This window comes from Pseudonaja textilis, chromosome 4 (genome assembly GCF_049901715.1).
Source record: "Pseudonaja textilis isolate UNSWEBS1 chromosome 4, rPseTex1.2, whole genome shotgun sequence".
NCBI classification, from domain to species: Eukaryota; Metazoa; Chordata; class Lepidosauria; order Squamata; family Elapidae; genus Pseudonaja; species Pseudonaja textilis.
In genome coordinates this window covers 3623933-3640151 of record NC_141993.1, presented here as the reverse complement: position 1 = coordinate 3640151, position 16219 = coordinate 3623933, and the positions used below count along the sequence as shown (strand labels likewise).

General features: G+C 43.2%; 1 protein-coding gene across 3 annotated transcripts; it reads right to left on the bottom strand.

Moving 5' to 3' along the window:
- Positions 1 to 1584: 1584 nt before the first annotated feature.
- Positions 1585 to 12006, bottom strand: LRIT1 (leucine rich repeat, Ig-like and transmembrane domains 1). 3 transcript variants are annotated; one of them, XM_087932143.1, is made up of 4 exons: positions 11673 to 12004; positions 9332 to 9801; positions 5719 to 6024; positions 1585 to 4552 (listed from the first exon to the last, which is right to left on the bottom strand). In XM_087932143.1, the coding sequence occupies exons 1-4, from the start codon at positions 11795 to 11797 to the stop codon at positions 3549 to 3551; spliced, it is 1905 nt and encodes a 634-aa protein (XP_087788269.1). In that variant the 5' UTR covers positions 11798 to 12004; the 3' UTR covers positions 1585 to 3548. The 3 variants fall into 3 exon arrangements, with proteins under 3 accessions (XP_087788269.1, XP_026570353.2, XP_087788270.1); XM_026714568.2 differs by having other exon boundaries at positions 9332 to 9798; XM_087932144.1 differs by lacking the exon at positions 5719 to 6024 and having other exon boundaries at positions 11673 to 12006.
- Between the last annotated feature and the right edge of the window lie 4213 nt (positions 12007 to 16219).

Here is a 16219-nt window from a genome sequence, read left to right as displayed (position 1 = left end):
GAGTGTTTCTTTTCTTAAAGGACCAATCTGGGCCAAGTCTGGCCGGAAGAGAGGCAGGAAGAGAAATGGGGGTAGAGAGAGGTGGGGAAAGAGGGAAAGGGAGGGGGAGAGGGAGACAGAGAAAGAGAGGGGGGAGGGAAGACAGAAAGAAAGAGGGAGAGGGAGAGAGAAGAAGAGAGAGGGGAGGTGAAGAAGAGGGGGAGACAGAGAGAGAGAAAGAGGCGGTGGGAGGGAAAGAGACCAGGAGGGGAAGGGAGATTCCCAGAATTATAAAGCTTGAGCTCTTTCAGACGAACAAACCTTTGGAAAGCATGAGTTCATGTTAGAAGCACGGGGGCGGGGGGCTACTTCCAGGTTAAAGGATTAGCCAGTGGCATCCCTTTGCCCAGGGGATGCTCGATTGGGGGCTCCTTTCATTTTCCCATTGATATGCCCACCAAAGTGGCACCTATCCGCCTACTCACTCCCAAACTTCTAGGTCAGCAGGAGCTGGAGCTGGAGCTGGAGCAAATGGCAGGAACTCAGCTCCTCACACGGCGGCACTTGGTGGCAGCCTCAAATCCGATTCGAGAGTGGTGGGGGCTGACAGGCAACGCTGACCCCGGGGTCTCAAACATGGGCTTGTTGACTGTCTCCTAACCACCTGAGCCACTATGCTCCTTCTTCCCTTTGAAATAATGGTCGAAGAAACAGGAGGGGAATCTCCTTTTCCTGTGGATATTCTAATTCACAATTCATACAGCAGCAGGATGGTGTCTTCCTTCTTTATGTGGTGTTGTCACAATAGCAACTGTAATTAGAAAATAACCCTTTAGGCGTTGTATCCCACCCACCCACCCCCTGCCTTAAACTTGGCCATTTCATTGCTGTTTAACCTTGAGCAGGTCACCTTGTACTTTATAAGGAAAACCAGAAATGGCCATAGGAGGGAGAGACTTCAGTTCAGTCTCTTTGCAGCCTGCTTTGGACCTAGGTAGATATTGTTACCTACAGCGTGAATATGATAATCCTAGTTCACAGCACTTTGAGACCCAAAGGATCCTGCCAATATTCTGAGCGTTCTTCATGCCTCTCTCCCTGTGAATCAGAGCTTTGGCATTGGTTATTGATTCAGTGGGACCACAAATGTTGGGGTGTATGTGTGTTGAAGGACAACCAGCTGCAGGTTCAAAATAAGCAGTAGATTAGGGTCTTGGAGATAATTTCTTCAGGCTCTCAACCCCATTCCTTGCTATCTCCGTTTGCCCTCTACCAACCTAATGATGCCCTTTTGCCAATGGGTGCCTCCACAGCAGCCTTTCTGAGAGAGAATCTCTGGTGCTTACCCACAATTTCAAATGTATCCACCAGCCAAAGTCCTGGGCATTAGAACCGTCTACTGTAAATGGTCAACCTATTCAATAACAAAATGCTGACATTCATAAGAAATTCAGACTATCAGTCATGCCATGAGCAAAATCTTAAGCGGTATCACGGTTTCATAAATTGTCAACTTGAATTGCAATTTCATAGGCAGTTCTCATTATAAAGCATATGCATCAGATTCAGTGAAATCCCATGTTCTGTTTAATTTCTTTTAAAAAAAAAAAAAACCATCCCTATATTATTCCCTCAGAATCATCAATAAATAAAGGAAAACCACCTGCATAAATAGAGCTGACCAAATAGTAGTGCCTTCAAATGATGGAACAGTGCTTCACGCTCTCCAAAGGCGGAACATGCCAGGGAGCAACTAAATGTCACCCATCCCAGTTACACTTTAAAAAAAAAAAAAAGCCAAGGTTGATCGATATTTTCAATTCTTTAACTAGACCAAAGTCATGACTGTCAAAAAAAAAAAAAAAACCCAGAGGAATGGGTCCTGTTTTGTTTTTCCACTGATAGATGAATTGTTGAGTCAGGTATGTTGAAGCAGAATCATAACAGAGGTGGCTGCTTGATCTCTGAGGGATTGACAAGGCACTCAATCTTCATACACTTTTATTATTATTATTATTATTTTCAGGTCAGAAACAACCAACGTTTCCATGAATCCTGGTTAGAAGAAGTAGAAATCGTCTTGAAGGACATCAAGAAGAACCACTACCAAGATCTGACAAAAAGACTGGTTTGAGGAGCTATCTTCTCAGGTGGTGGGCCTATCCAGGCTCACACCAAAATCACACGAAGGAAGAAGGGGAAGCACATTTGGACTGGCAAGATTTTGGGGGGTGGTTATTACAATAGAAGTATTCTTCAGCTACACAGCTTTGGCTTCTTAGTCTGGTCAATTTAATAAGGGTGACACCTGGCTTATAACAGAGAAAATGAAGTGAGTGCTCTGAATTTCAACCTCATCTTTATACATCTTGTCTAGGTAACATCATCAGTGCACTGTCTAATCTGGTAAAAAGTGTTTGTTGGAAAACAATTTTTTGGTTTGTCTCTGGAGATTTTCAATCATCCAGTTTCGTGGTTTTATCCCAAAGCTGCCTTTCCAAAAGGCATCTGGACTTTCTGGACTGAAGAAGCTTCTTGGATGAGAAGCAACATGTGTTCAAGGGGGCTTGGGAGAACCAAGTCCAATTGCCTTTAAAAAAAAAAAAAAAAAAACTTTGGGATTGGTTTTAACATCTTTGCAATATTTTTATTGGATGTAGATGTGGTTTTATCTCTCGGTTGTGAGCAACCCAGAGTTTGGTGCAAGAAGAGTGGCTATATAAATGTATTCAATAAGCAGTCACTGGAACAGCGGGAACCCAACAGTTTGTGTCGGAGCTAAAGAGATTCTCTACTATCATGTAACGGACTTCAAAACTGAGTGTGGGCAAGACACCATAATATACATCAGCTTCAACATATATATGTAAACACTTTTCTTTATTGATCTGAATTCATTTTGCCAAAAGGAAAAATTGGTCTAAGATGCCAGATGGGTATGTATGATATTTCAGTATCCAGCTGGCTTCTCTCCCTCTGATCCTTTAGATCCTTTTTAGCAACACACAACATTTAGAAACGGGTGGGGATAAAACAATGTGGAAGAGAACTTGAATTTACATCCGAATTCCAGTCCTAAAAATGCCATTAGTATTTCTCTCACGCAAAAGTAACTCCCTTCCACACACACACAAATGCAGCCTTACTCAGCCTTCGCGTCCTTAAGGCTTTGATTTAAAATCTATTTCCTTGTTGAAATATACAGAACATATAAACAAGTACCTCCCGCTTCTTCATTTTCTCTTCTCTCCTCCTTGGTTTCATGGTCTCATTTATTTATTTATTTCTTTGTTTGTTTTTTTTAAAAAACCCTGTTCTTCCATAGAATATCAATGGAGCCGTTTTTGGATTATCGGAATCTCGGAATCAAAGGCGGGGAAACTTTCCCATAATATATTTACGCTACTACTGAGATTTTTAACTTAAAAAAGAACTTCAGTAAAGCTATCCATTGTGTTTTGGTATAAAACATGCGTGTGTGTGTGTGTGGCATGAGAGACTTCAGGCAAAAGAGGGACTGCCAAATGGAAAGACAGAATTACACTCGTCAGGTTGGGAAGAAAGGAGTATCAGCAGAAGTACTCGTTCAGCTGTCCATCTGCCTTTGCAACTGCTTCAGAGTCCACACTGGATCTTGAAGAGAGTAACCTATTAGACTCATCGGGGATGTGGTGAGTCAAGTATTCCCCTCCTCTCATCTCCTTCATTTTGGTTCCTGGAGAGATGGCTTCAAACGTGACGTAAGAATCCTGAATGTCCTTGGGCTTCTGAACAAAGTGTTTCCTGCAGCGTCTCTTCAGGGTCCCACAACAAACCACCAGGGTGAGAGGGATGGCGATGACACAAGCCACACTGATGACCACTACGTTGATCAGTTTTTGAGTTCCACCCGCACTGGCGACTTCGTCTGTTGAGAAAATGATGCACTGTTCCTTCTTGGGTATGAGTCCCTTTTCGCAGACGCATGCGATGTATTTGGTCTTGGGCATCAAACCTTTGATGGTGGTCCTGGTCTTCTTCGGCTCCACGTTGATCCTGTGCATGTCCCTTTCTCCAAAGATGGCATAAAGAATGCTGAACGTGGTGCTATTGTTGGCCTGAGGAGCTTTCCAAGCCAAGGAGACACTATGATCGGTGTCTCCGGTTACTCTGACTGACCTCACCAGACATTTGGGTTCTTGGTTAGTAGTGGGCAGACTTGCTAAAATATTTTTGGAGTCGCTTTTCATATTTAGGGCCTGATCTCGAAGCACCAGATTCCTCTCTGTGTTGGCCTGACCTGAAATAATGCGCAAAGTTGGAAAAGTTGAAGTTGCCATGATGTGTCCTCCTACCAAATTGTCTTTGTAAGCTGCCGTTTCTATCCCCTTGGTGTGTCCCTTCCACACTTCTTTCAGATCTGCCCCAGGATCCTCTATGCTCTTAGAATCGGTGACAATCAAGGATATAAAAGCTTCCATGGCTCCAAGAAAGTTTGCAGCCTTGCAGATGTATTCTCCAGAATCAAGGTAAGAGACAACCGATAGTTCTAAAATAGACCATCTTATTCCATCACTGGAAATTTCTTGATGTACTAGAGAGAGAAGAGATAAAAGTTGCAAAAATAAACTTTTGGAAGAGATTGTATTGGATGGCTTACATTTCCAAAGAATTTATTTTTAATGGTATTTGTATTTTTATTGTCCTTTTTCTTTTAGGGGATTATTTCACTTAGTTATGAGCTAACTGATTCCAATATTTCTAATGGTGTAGTTTGGAAAAATGCAATCAATTAAGAACAGCATTTTCAAGGTCTACTTATTTAATCTATTATATTTATATTGTATGGAAAGGGAGAGAGATAGTGTAGAAAATGAGATTGTGAAGCATCTTAGATTCAAAATCAAAAAGGTGTTTTGGAGCAAAATAGATATATCTGTGTAACATTGATCTGAATTTCTTTAAAGCAAATGCATGTTTTCATGGAATTAATTTGCAGCTATAGTTCTCTTTCCTGGGAAAAGATGGAACTGCTGTAAGGCCAATCCTTGGAGCATGTCCTCACATATTACAGCCTCCTCCTCCTCCTCCTCCTCCTCCTCCTCCTCCTCCTCCTCCTCCTCCTCCTCCTCCTCCTCCTCCTCCTCCTCCTCCTCCTCCTCCTTATCCTTATCCCTGACACATTTCTAAAACTTATTTTGAAAAGTTGTTTTAACATCCAGAATTTGTCAGGAATATACAGATAGTGCTCAATTTATGACCATTCATTTCATGATGTTTCAAAGTTACGACAGGCTCAGAAAAAAAAAGTGTTTCGCTACCAGCCCTGCAGCCCCATGGTTGCAATTGGGGCACTTGGCAATCAGAGGGCATTTACCATCGGATGCAGCCTCCGGAGGCCATGAGTGGGTATTCTGAACCCTAAGACCCTTTTTGACAAACGCCGAATGTTAAGATAACCTTTCGGAATATGTTTTGCAGTCGGGTTTCCTCCAAAGTCCATCTGGGGAGCTAGATTTGCTTAATGACCATGTGGTTCATTTGATAATGGCAGCGGTTTACACTTTACAACCAATGTGGAAGTGGTTCTAAAAACCCTGCCCAGTCATTACAACCGCACCAATGTATGACCAAAATTCCAGCCCCAGCTGCGATCGTGAGTGAAGGGCCACCTGCAGTTGTTTTGTCCGGTGCCCAACGGTTAGAATTGCTTCCCTCTGCCCTTAGCTCAGACAGATGGGAGGGGAGGGGAGAACCCACCTGTTTTGTTGAAGGGCTTCCCATCAGCTCTTCTCCAGTTCAGCTCTGGGAGGGGGACCCCTGTGGCCCCACACCGCAGCAGAACGGTGCTTCCCAGGATGCTCTTCACTTTGGCCATGGAGGGTTGGACCACAGGGCTCTGGCACTTCCTCAGCTCCACTTGACTGAAGAAAATCCTGGTCTGCTTCTCAGGGCTGAAACATCTCAGCTTTGGCTCAATGAAGGCTACGTTGGGGGACTGGAAGTTGAGGAAGTGGGCCATTTCATAGACGCTGCAGTCGCAGGTCCACGGGTTGTCCTGCAGGCCTGGGAAGAAGAGAAGGGAGAGTCAACCATTGGGAATGGGACCCCTCGCCATAGCCAACTCGCTGCAGCCAACTTGCTCCAGGACGATTGAACAATTCCATGTTATTATTCCAGATAAAATAAAATAATTTTAATGTTTGTCATTCGCATTTCATGTTGTCATTCCTCCTTTTGCCTTCTTTCTCTAACGATTCTAATGCCAGGAGGCCATGGCGAATTGCCATGGACTCAGTTCAAGCATGACATCATCAAAAGGGACCCTCAGCGGCTCCAGGAGCCCTGGGAACCCGCGGGGGGCGCGGAGGAATTCTTCTCCCTGGTGCCTCTTTTCCCCTTGATCCCAAAGGGCCCCCTTCAGTGTCTGCAGATGCGCAACAAAAAGATTTGCTGTTCAATTACTGAAGCATCGCTTGATCCTTCCACCCAGAGGCTGTGGGGAAGGACGCCGGCTGCAGAGCCTTTTCCACTGTGGCCCTGATCCTGTGGAACCCTCTGCCACTGGAGGGGAGAGCTGCTCTCCTCTTTTGGATACCAGAAGGAAAGCAAAACTCGGGTCTGCTGGTTGACTTTGAGCCCCAATGTGGGGGGCAATCCCCACTGGAGCTGGTCGATGGGATAAGAAGACCTCGTCCCCTGGCTGTCCCTCTCTTAGGTTAGGTGTTTTGCATAGTTTTAAATTTTTAATTCTCATACTTTTAATATTATAATTATTTTTCTATTTGTCTTTTTATTACGCATAAGCCACACAGAATTGCCTTACAGTGGAGATGATGGCATAAAAAGTAAGTAAGTGGGAAGGGAAGGGAAGGGAAGGGAAGGGAAGGGAAGGGAAGGGAAGGGAAGGGAGGAAGGAAAGAAAGAAAGAAAGAAAGAAAGAAAGAAAGAAAGAAAGAAAGAAAGAAAGAAAGAAAGAAAGAAAGAAAGAAAGAAAGAAAGAAAGAAAGAAAGAAACAAACAAACAAACCTTTGAAATAGAAATTCATTGAAGCATGGCTATTTAGAAAGGATCCGACCTGAGTTTCAGTAGGAACTCATAACAAAACATTGTGGCTTCAGACAAAACTCTTACTATGGTTTGTCGTGAAGTCAACAGACGTTCAAACTGGATCTGGCATTTTGGTCCACCTACCGAGTCCTTCCCAAAGACCCGAGTCCTTCCCAAAGATCCGAGTCCTTCCCAAAGACCCGAGTCCTTCCCAAAGACCCGGGCTAGGCAGATGGGGATGTTTGATGATGTTACAGGTACCACTGAAGGATGGGCAATGGTCCAAGTCAATAATAATAATAATTGTGCAGTCGGCCAGAGATCGGCCAGAGACAGCCAGGGGACTGGATTTGGCATTTTTATCCTTATTAGGCAAATTTGCAAATATATATTTGTATTAAAAGGGCATCCCAGGGCCAAAGGTGATCATTTAGGCAATGGACCAGGAAGTGCTGGCTTCACTTGGATGAATGTACACAGAAGGTAACCTGGCAAAAATCCCATTTTCTGGACAGATAGAGCCATATAAAAGTTTTATGGCTTTTTTTCATCACAGAATGACTATATATCTCCAAGAATAGTTGAAGGCAATGATCGGTCAGTAGCTCTCTAATAATATACCACAGATCAGAAAGTATTTTCTCAAAGTTAACAATAGCAACAACCCAATAGCTTCTCTCTCACTCCATTTCCTACGATGTTAATGAAACCAAATAAACTTGAGCCAATCAGAAGGGAATAACTGGGAGCTCCATCTAATGCTGAAACAAAGGATTGAATTCTAAGACTGCATTCTGAACTGGTAGACGATGAAGATCTAATAAGGAGAACCAAAACGGAGGATCCTCGGCGCTCTCTGCGTTTGGTGGCTTCCTTGCATACCACTCAACCTAGGTGACATCACCAGTGCTCTGAGCTACAAATATGCTCTTTATTTTAAACCAAAAGATGGGTAGTGCTCGCTTAACGGTGGTAATTGGGACCAGTGACTCCGTCACTAAATGATGCAGTCACAAAGCTCCATGTCATGCGACACACCAAGTAACAGTAACAATCCTAGAGCACTTCTGGTGAAAAGATGGCCAACTGATTAGGGGGCTGGAGGCTGAAACCAGGAGTGGGTTTCTACAGGTTCTGTCTACCTCTTTAGAACCGGTAGCTCTGAAGAGCAGCAGACATAGAACCGGTCCTGTGTCTGCTGATGTTTTTGCCCACCCGCCTGCCCGGGCTCTTACCTGACCTTTGTTTCCTGCTTTTTCAACCTCAGCTGCTTTGCACAGCACAGCTGTGGTTGAAAAGGCAGGAAAAAAGGGCTTTTTCAAATGCTGAGCACCCGTGCTCAGAGCTGCTCAGCTGTCCAGGCACCAGGCTGATGACGATTTACAGGAGCACGCAGTGTGCAGGGAAGCACATCGTAAATCACCGAACCTTGTAAATCACCAAACCGGTAGTTAACCCTGTTGGATCCCACCCCTGGCTGAAACACACAATGAACGGTTGCAGAACTGGGCCTGGCTAGTCTAGGGAAGAGAAGGACCAAGGGAGACAGGAGAGCAGTCTTCCAAGATTTGAGGGGCTGCCATAGAGAGGAGGAAGGGATCAACCTGTTTTCCAAGGCACCTGAAGGCCAGACAAGGAATAATGGATGGAAACTCAACAAGGAGAAATTCAATCTGGAAATAAGGAGAAATTCTTTTCTATTGCTAATTCTGTTCTGTTTAATAGTGACTACACTCCCAGGGAAGGATGAAACAGGTGCCCTTCTCTGCGGATAAATCATTCTTACTCTCTTGCAGGTTCGAATGAAAATTTGTATTTGAATGTATGAATGTCACACCTTTTAAAAAGAGAGAGGGAGGGGGAGGGAAGGAGGAGAGAGAGAGAGAGAGAGAGAGAGAGAGAGAGAGAGAGAGAGAGAGAGAGAGAGAGAGAGAGAGAATATAAAGGGTCTTTGCATTTTTTACCACTCAGAAGCCAGTTGGCTTAACAACCAAATCTGACTTACTCTTAATAATGTAGCATTTTTGACAGCATCCAAAACCGGCATGTTAGAGTTACAGAGTTTAACAGCTAACAAATTCTCCTCATTTGCTACCCATCATCAACACCTGCTATGAAGGCAGTTGCAGAAGGGGTTGAATTGGATATCATGAATGAAATCCCACAGCTCCTATGGAACAGTGGTGGCTTTATAGGTCTTCCATGGATTCCAAGGAAAACAAATTCAACTAGCTTCTTTCGGATCCAACCCAAGGATCCACGACCAAGGATCATGTAGGCAGAGATTACTTTTTTTTTTTTACCCACCCCCAAATGTCTTACCTAGGATGATCTTGGGATTGTCGTTAAGGAAGTATGGGACAGCTTGGAGATTTGACCAGACCACGATAAGTTCTTGAGGGAGCTTCATCAGTTTATTGCTTGAGACATCTAGATAAGAGATGTTCCGGATATACTGAGCAGCATGAGAGGGGATGGAGGCGATCTGATTATTATGCAAATCCAGCAACCTCAGCTGAGGCATGTTGGACAGAGTTTCCCATGGAAAGGAAGTGAGGACATTGCCTGCCAGTCTGAGCTCCTGAAGCTGGTACAGGCCCCTAAAGTTACTCACTCGGAGGCTGGCCAAGGCATTGTAGGGCATCCAGAGGAACTCCAGCTTGTGAAGTGAATGAAAAGACTCCCCGGGAACTCTTCGGATTGCTGTTTTTTCTATCCTAAGTTTGAAAGTGTCTCCTGGGAAATTGACAGGTGAAAGGGTCATCTCCGGGTCATTGCACAGAATAGCCCTGCTGGGGAAAAAAAGATTTGTTGAAATTATACATGGAACATGTAGGAGATGACCAAGCTGAGCCTTAAGGAGGGGTCAAACGTGCCATCAGTCCAGCCCTTGAATTCTACTGACTCTTCTCTACCACCTATTTGCTTTGACCATTAGTAGTTCGGATTCTTGTAAAGAGAATAAGTTTGCAATAAACCTTTATATTCATTTGAACTGCCCCGGACTTTCCCTTACATGACAGAACACTTGTAACCTCCAGTTTTAATTGTGGGTGTATTTTGTTGTCTTTTCCCAGGCTTCCCTTACTATAAAACCTGGAACTCTGATGGCACAGTGGTTAGAATGCAGAACTGCAACTAACTTACTGCCCACTGCCAACAGTTCGATCCTGACCAGCTCAAGGTTGACTCAGCCTTCCCTCCTTCCGAGGTGAGTAAAATGAGGATCCAGATTGTTGGGGGCAAGAGGCTGACTCTGTAAACCACTTAGAGAGGGCTGTAAAAAGGACTATGAAGTGGTATATAAGTCTAAGGGCTATTGCTATTTTGCTATCTATCCTGTAATTTTCCATAAATGAGTTCACGGTCATTTAGTATGCTTCTGATCAATTTTTGGCTGAACTTCTGCTTTGTCAGTCTTGAAATGTCTTCCTTTTCAACCATGGCTCTCAGAGGTTCATGGGGTGTCCAAAAAGTTGAAAAACCCTATGCTCTTGGCCCTGTGGAAGACCCTGAAGAGCTGACTCTTACTCAGGTGCTGAGCCAGGACATGAGTTGAGCCCAAAACTTATCTACTTGGTTGGAGAGCTTGGTTGGCTGGGGAATTCTGGAAGTTGAAGTCCACCCATCTCAAAGTGGCCAAGGCTGAGAAACAACTGTCCTGGACTAACCAATTTCTACATTAGTACATAACAAAAGCACGTTTTCATAACCCTCTGGCTTATCCGCAAGGAAGGTAAAGCCACCGTCCATAACATTTCACTTCAGTAGATGCTTTTGAGGAGTCAAAGATTCTTCCTGCAGGTTAAGCATTGCAGATCTGTCCTTTCATCCTTTTTATTTTACTGGGAATGGGAGTGTGTGTTGGTTTGTGTTTGAGACATACTGTAGCTGTTGATAAAATCAAAAGGTGCAGAGGTATGACAAGACTTGCAAAAATTGTTTAAATGAGCTGTTTTTAGTTGATTCTACCCAAACCATCTCATTTGTGCTGATCGTGCCTCTTTCAAAAAATAATTTGACATACACGCCCAAACATTACATAAAATACACAAATCTTGCTTGGTTTAAGCAATCTTTCTGACTATAAAATCATGCTGGTGGGGTTGTTGATGCTTTCAGAGACAACAGGCTTTGTTTCGAAGTGAAATTTTAGTCAAAATCTATATGTATTTTTTTCAAATAAACTTAAACTCATCCTGTGTTTTTAATGGGTTTCAGGGGGGCCCCCAGACAATTTTTTAGGGCTTGAAGTGAAATTTTATGTCATAGTTTCCCCAAAGAAACACAACCAGCTGAAGAACTAGTAGAATATACTCTCCATGTACATTGTTTCAAATTTCTAAAATTCTGATGATTATTCTTTTAATATTTTTTGTTATGTTCACTGTTACACAGCTCAGTGTTGATCACTTTCCCTTTAATATTGTGTAACGTTGATTATATTGTTTCTGACTTAGCGTAAAAGTCCATCAAATGGCATTTCAGAAATCAGATTATGCTGTTCTCTCTTGTTAATCCCACAGCACACGGAAGTCCTGGAGCCCGTAGGAAACAATGGGGGAAACAACTCAAATGCTGAAGTGACTCTACTCTTCCACCAAGAAGAACCTGCCCAGAAAACCTTCGTGGCACCCATCAAGAAAAAATAGAGTGGTTTTACCTGGCTCTCATCCTTTCATTGATACTGTAGAACGAGCAGCTGCACTGAGAAGGGCAAAAACAGAGCATCCAGGGCAGGCTCCCGAAGGTCAGGCAGCAAAGGAAGCCCACCGTGACCCACATCATGATCCAATCGTGAGTAAGGCATCCAACTCCTGGTCAGAAGGGCTGCGGTTTTTCCCTGATCGCATCCATGGAGCCCTTCACATTGTCTCCCTTTCCTCTCCTGCGCTGATCTCCCAACCTCCTCCTGCTGAAGTCACCAGATAAAACTGGATAGGCAGGGGATTAAGAACGAGGCTATTTGCACAGAGATGCTTAGGGCTTCCTAGCACGACCGGCCCTCCCTCTCTCTCTCTCTGGATCATTTCAAAACAACATTTAGGAGGTCAGCTTTTGCAGATGGAGATCTTCTTCTTCTTCTTCTTCTTCTTCTTCTTCTTCTTCTTCTTCTTCTTCTTCTTCTTCTTCTTCTTCTTCTTCTTCTTCTTCTTCTTCTTCTTCTTCTTCTTCTTCTTCTTCTTCTTCTTCTTCTTTTTAATCTGTGCATAATTTGAACGATGGGAAGCAGGAATAGGAAAAGATTGCTACCATACAATAGATACAGAGCAGGATGCTGAGACCCTGGAACGAGGGCAGAGAGGAGCAACAAAGACGACAAAGGGTCTGGTAGCTAAATCATATAATGAATGACTATGGGGAACTGAGGGAACTAGCTACGCTTCTCCTAGTGAAGAGGAGGCTTAGGGGTGACCTGATCGTCTCTTTCTGGTACTTGAACGGCCGTCCCAGGAAAGAGGGAATCGGTTTATTCTGCAAAGCACCTGGGGACAGGACAAGACCCAACCCCAAAGGTATGTTTTCAAAAGGCAACTGGATTTTGTTTTTCCAGTTTCCTTTTGAAAAAGCACTTTTGGGACAACCATGACTGAGAATCTCCATAGACGGGAAGCAGTGGGTGGAAGCTGATCAGAGGGAGAGCTAACTTGGAAGTAGAAGGCATTTCCTGACAGTGAGAACTGTCCTCCCGGAGTTGCAGGTGCTCCATTGCGGGAGGTTTTCAAGAAAAGATTGGACAGCATTTGCCAGGGATGATATGAGGCCTCTTGCCTTGAGTAAGGCCTCCAAGGTCTTTCCCAACCCTCTCATTCTATGCTCTATGTTCTCAAACAGGACCGGTGGCTGTGAAGAACCTGTATCACAGGCTAATGCAAAAAGATGTTCATAAAAATGGACAAGTGAGATCTCAGATGTAATTCGTTTTCCAGAGTTTTTGTTCTTAATTCTGATGCTCACATAAGCATCAGCACTCTGCTTATTTGCCAGAACCTTTTTCCAAGATTTTCCACAAGTCTCCTAGGCAAGACCCTGTTGGGACCATCTCTGGTTAGATTTTCAAGATGGTTCGACTAGATGGTACCATTTAGTCATGGGAATAATAATAGTTATGGACTGTCGTGATTATTAAGGTTGAACCAGAAACTCCTCAAGGAAGTGAGATGTTTGGGGATGCAAAGAAACAAAGCAATCTCAAACACAATTCATAATCCTCCAGTAAACTACATTTTGTTGATCTATCATCTGTAGAATCACCACCAAAATTCTCCAACACTTGAAAGACCTGCATCCCCCCAAATATTGCTGAGACAATAGCTCCCATTGGTCAGGCCAATCAGATGGAGTAAACAGTTCAGTAAATTCTAAAGTACCCCTGATTGTGGTGGAATGTAGTCTGGATTCCCAGGAGGGAGGGGCAAGAGACAGCAAAGTTTAGATAGTTTGGTTGGGAGGAAGAGACTTAAGACAACTCCACCTTAGAAGTTCTCAGAGCACATCCCTATTGACACAAGTAGTTGCTTTAGTCTGGCAAGATTCTGTCTATAAATAAGGAATAATCAAGGACAGAGACTCTTTATACCCTATAGGTGTATAGAAATTGCCATTAGTGGGCATTGTTTCCATTGTCAAAGAAAAACCCTTCCTCATCTTAGACTACATTAAACAAGTATGTTTGAGATCCTCTACCTGTCAGTGTAGAAGCACGACCACCTTAGTCAGCAGTGACAGAAAAATAGAACAGGTTTGGTAAGACCTTTTCTGACAAACACATGACATTAAGAGGCAAAAGCTTTCTGATGAAATAATCTGCAGCTCCCTTCAGCTTATTTACCGGTTTGCACTTCATATTTTCTTTTGCATTTGGTAATAAAAGAGCTTGTTACACAAGAGAAACAGAAGGATATTAGCACATCAGGGATCAACTTTTCTGGCAAGGAATTATACAATGAATGAAAAAGGATTATTAATTACATTCCTTGCCAAAAACACAAGGAAGAATCTGATGAAATGGACAGCAACGTGCTCATTTGTGTTCTGATTTGTTGTGAGTCAACATTAAAAAAACACATCTTACTGGTAAACTAAACAAGCCCAACACTTTAATTCAGTTATCATCTGCTGGTGATAGCAATTCCTAGCTTTGTTGTACAAACCCTTGTCTAGCTGATGATTCTGAGTTTTGTCCAAAACTAGAGACGGGGGTGATTCAGTCATCGCATTCAGTGGCTCACAGAAAAGAAAATATGTCTTTTCATATTTATTTTCAATAGAAAATCCCAACTCTGTTAAAACTTGTGGGATTTATGGATTACGTTATAAGAGGAGACATTGTAGATAAACAGGAGGAGGAGGAGGAGGAGGAGGAGGAGGAGGAGGAGGAGGAGGAGGAGGAGGAGGAGGAGGAAGAGATTCATGTTGAGAGCTAAAAACCAGGGAGGAGTCTGCAAAGCATCTTTTCAGACTAACGCATTTATTAATAATTATGAAGGAAGATTTTGCAAACCTCATAGGGATTGGAGAACATTTTCCGAGGCACCAAGAAGCTCACCAACCCGCCTATCCCAGACGGTTCCCCTTAGATCTTTTCAGAAAATTGGTTTCAGCCACAACTGGCAGGCCTGCAAATGAGCCTTTTATCTGCTATTACATTTTATTTTTCTGTCTAGATCACCCTGATAGGAAGGTCTCAAAAATCCAAGGTTGTCTCCCTTCGCAGCCAATGTGGCATTTTCACTTCACATTCCATTCTCTTTCAGCAGCTTTGAGCCCTAAGAAGCTTAAGGGGATTGATAGAACAGCTCACATCACATGCTCTGACTTTGGTTAGCGTAAGAATTTTGTGCAAAAATAAAACAAATGCTCCGATTGTGGATTTATGGGGGTTTTATTGCTTTCTTGCTGCCACACTTTATTCTTCTCATCTCTGCCAGGTAGATTTCCTTGAAGAGAAAGAAGAATGGAGCAGCTTAGATCCTGCAGCGATACCTTTAACACCATCCTATAACCACACCTGCCTATCCTGGGTCTTTGGGGAGGACTCGGTAGGTGGACAAAATGCCAAGTCCAATCCAAACATCTGGCTGATCATGCAACCAAAACGTATAATGGCGGGACCACAAAATAGATAAAGTTATAGCAAAGGCTGCATTAACAGAGGGATAGAATCAAGATCGCATGAAGTGATAAAACCACTTTATAAGGCCTTGGTAAGACCACACTTGGAATGCTGCACCCAGTTTTGGGTGCCACAATATATATATAAAAAAAACGATGTGCAGAGAAAAGCAAATAAAATGATTAAGGGACTGGAGGTTAAAACATATGATGAACAGTTGCTGGAATTGGATAGGTCTAGCTTAATGAAAAGAAGGACATGATAGCAGTCTTCCAATATTTGAGGGGCTGCCCCAAAGAAGAGGGGCATCAACCCTTTATCCAAAGCACCGGAAGGCAGGACAAGAAGCAATGGGTGGAAACTCATCGAGGAGAGAAGCAACCTGAAACTAAGGAGAAATGTTCTGACAGTGAGAACAATTAATCAATGGAACGACTTGTCTTCAGAAGTTGTGGATGCTCTAATACTGGAGGTTCTCAAGACTAGATTGGACAATCATTTGTCCAGAATGTAATAAAGTCTTCTTCCTGAGTAGATGGTTGGTTTAGAAGACCTCCAAGGTTCCTTTCAACTCTGTTATTCTGTTAAGGGGAAAACAACACCCCCACCAAAAGTAGGGCAAACTACTATATATAAACAAGGGTCAAACTCAATACACAAGTACTGATGATGTTACCTAGTTGAGTAATGAAAGCTCTCCAAGCAAATAACCAAGCTCAGACAGCACCAAAGACTCCAAAGCATATACTGGCTTTGCTAGGAAACCTCCTTTTCTCCTTTGTTCCCTGGATTAGTGATTTAATCATATTTGTTTATTTCTAGTGACCCCCTAATCACATAGTATTGGCTTTGGCCGTCATTCTTGTATTCTTTAGTTCTTTTTCTCCCCAGAATTAGCCGGGTTCGTTCTTAAAACTTGTCTCCACAAAAGGCTTCTTGTGATTGCACAGAATGTTTCCTTTTGCATTAGGAGGTTCCAGGCATGGGAGAAAATACGAGGAAGAATTTTTTCAGGGCTTGTTGGGTTAGGATTAACACACAAAGCTTTTCTGTGAGGATTTCCACGTGGCCGGGCCCTTTAAGAAGGTAAGATT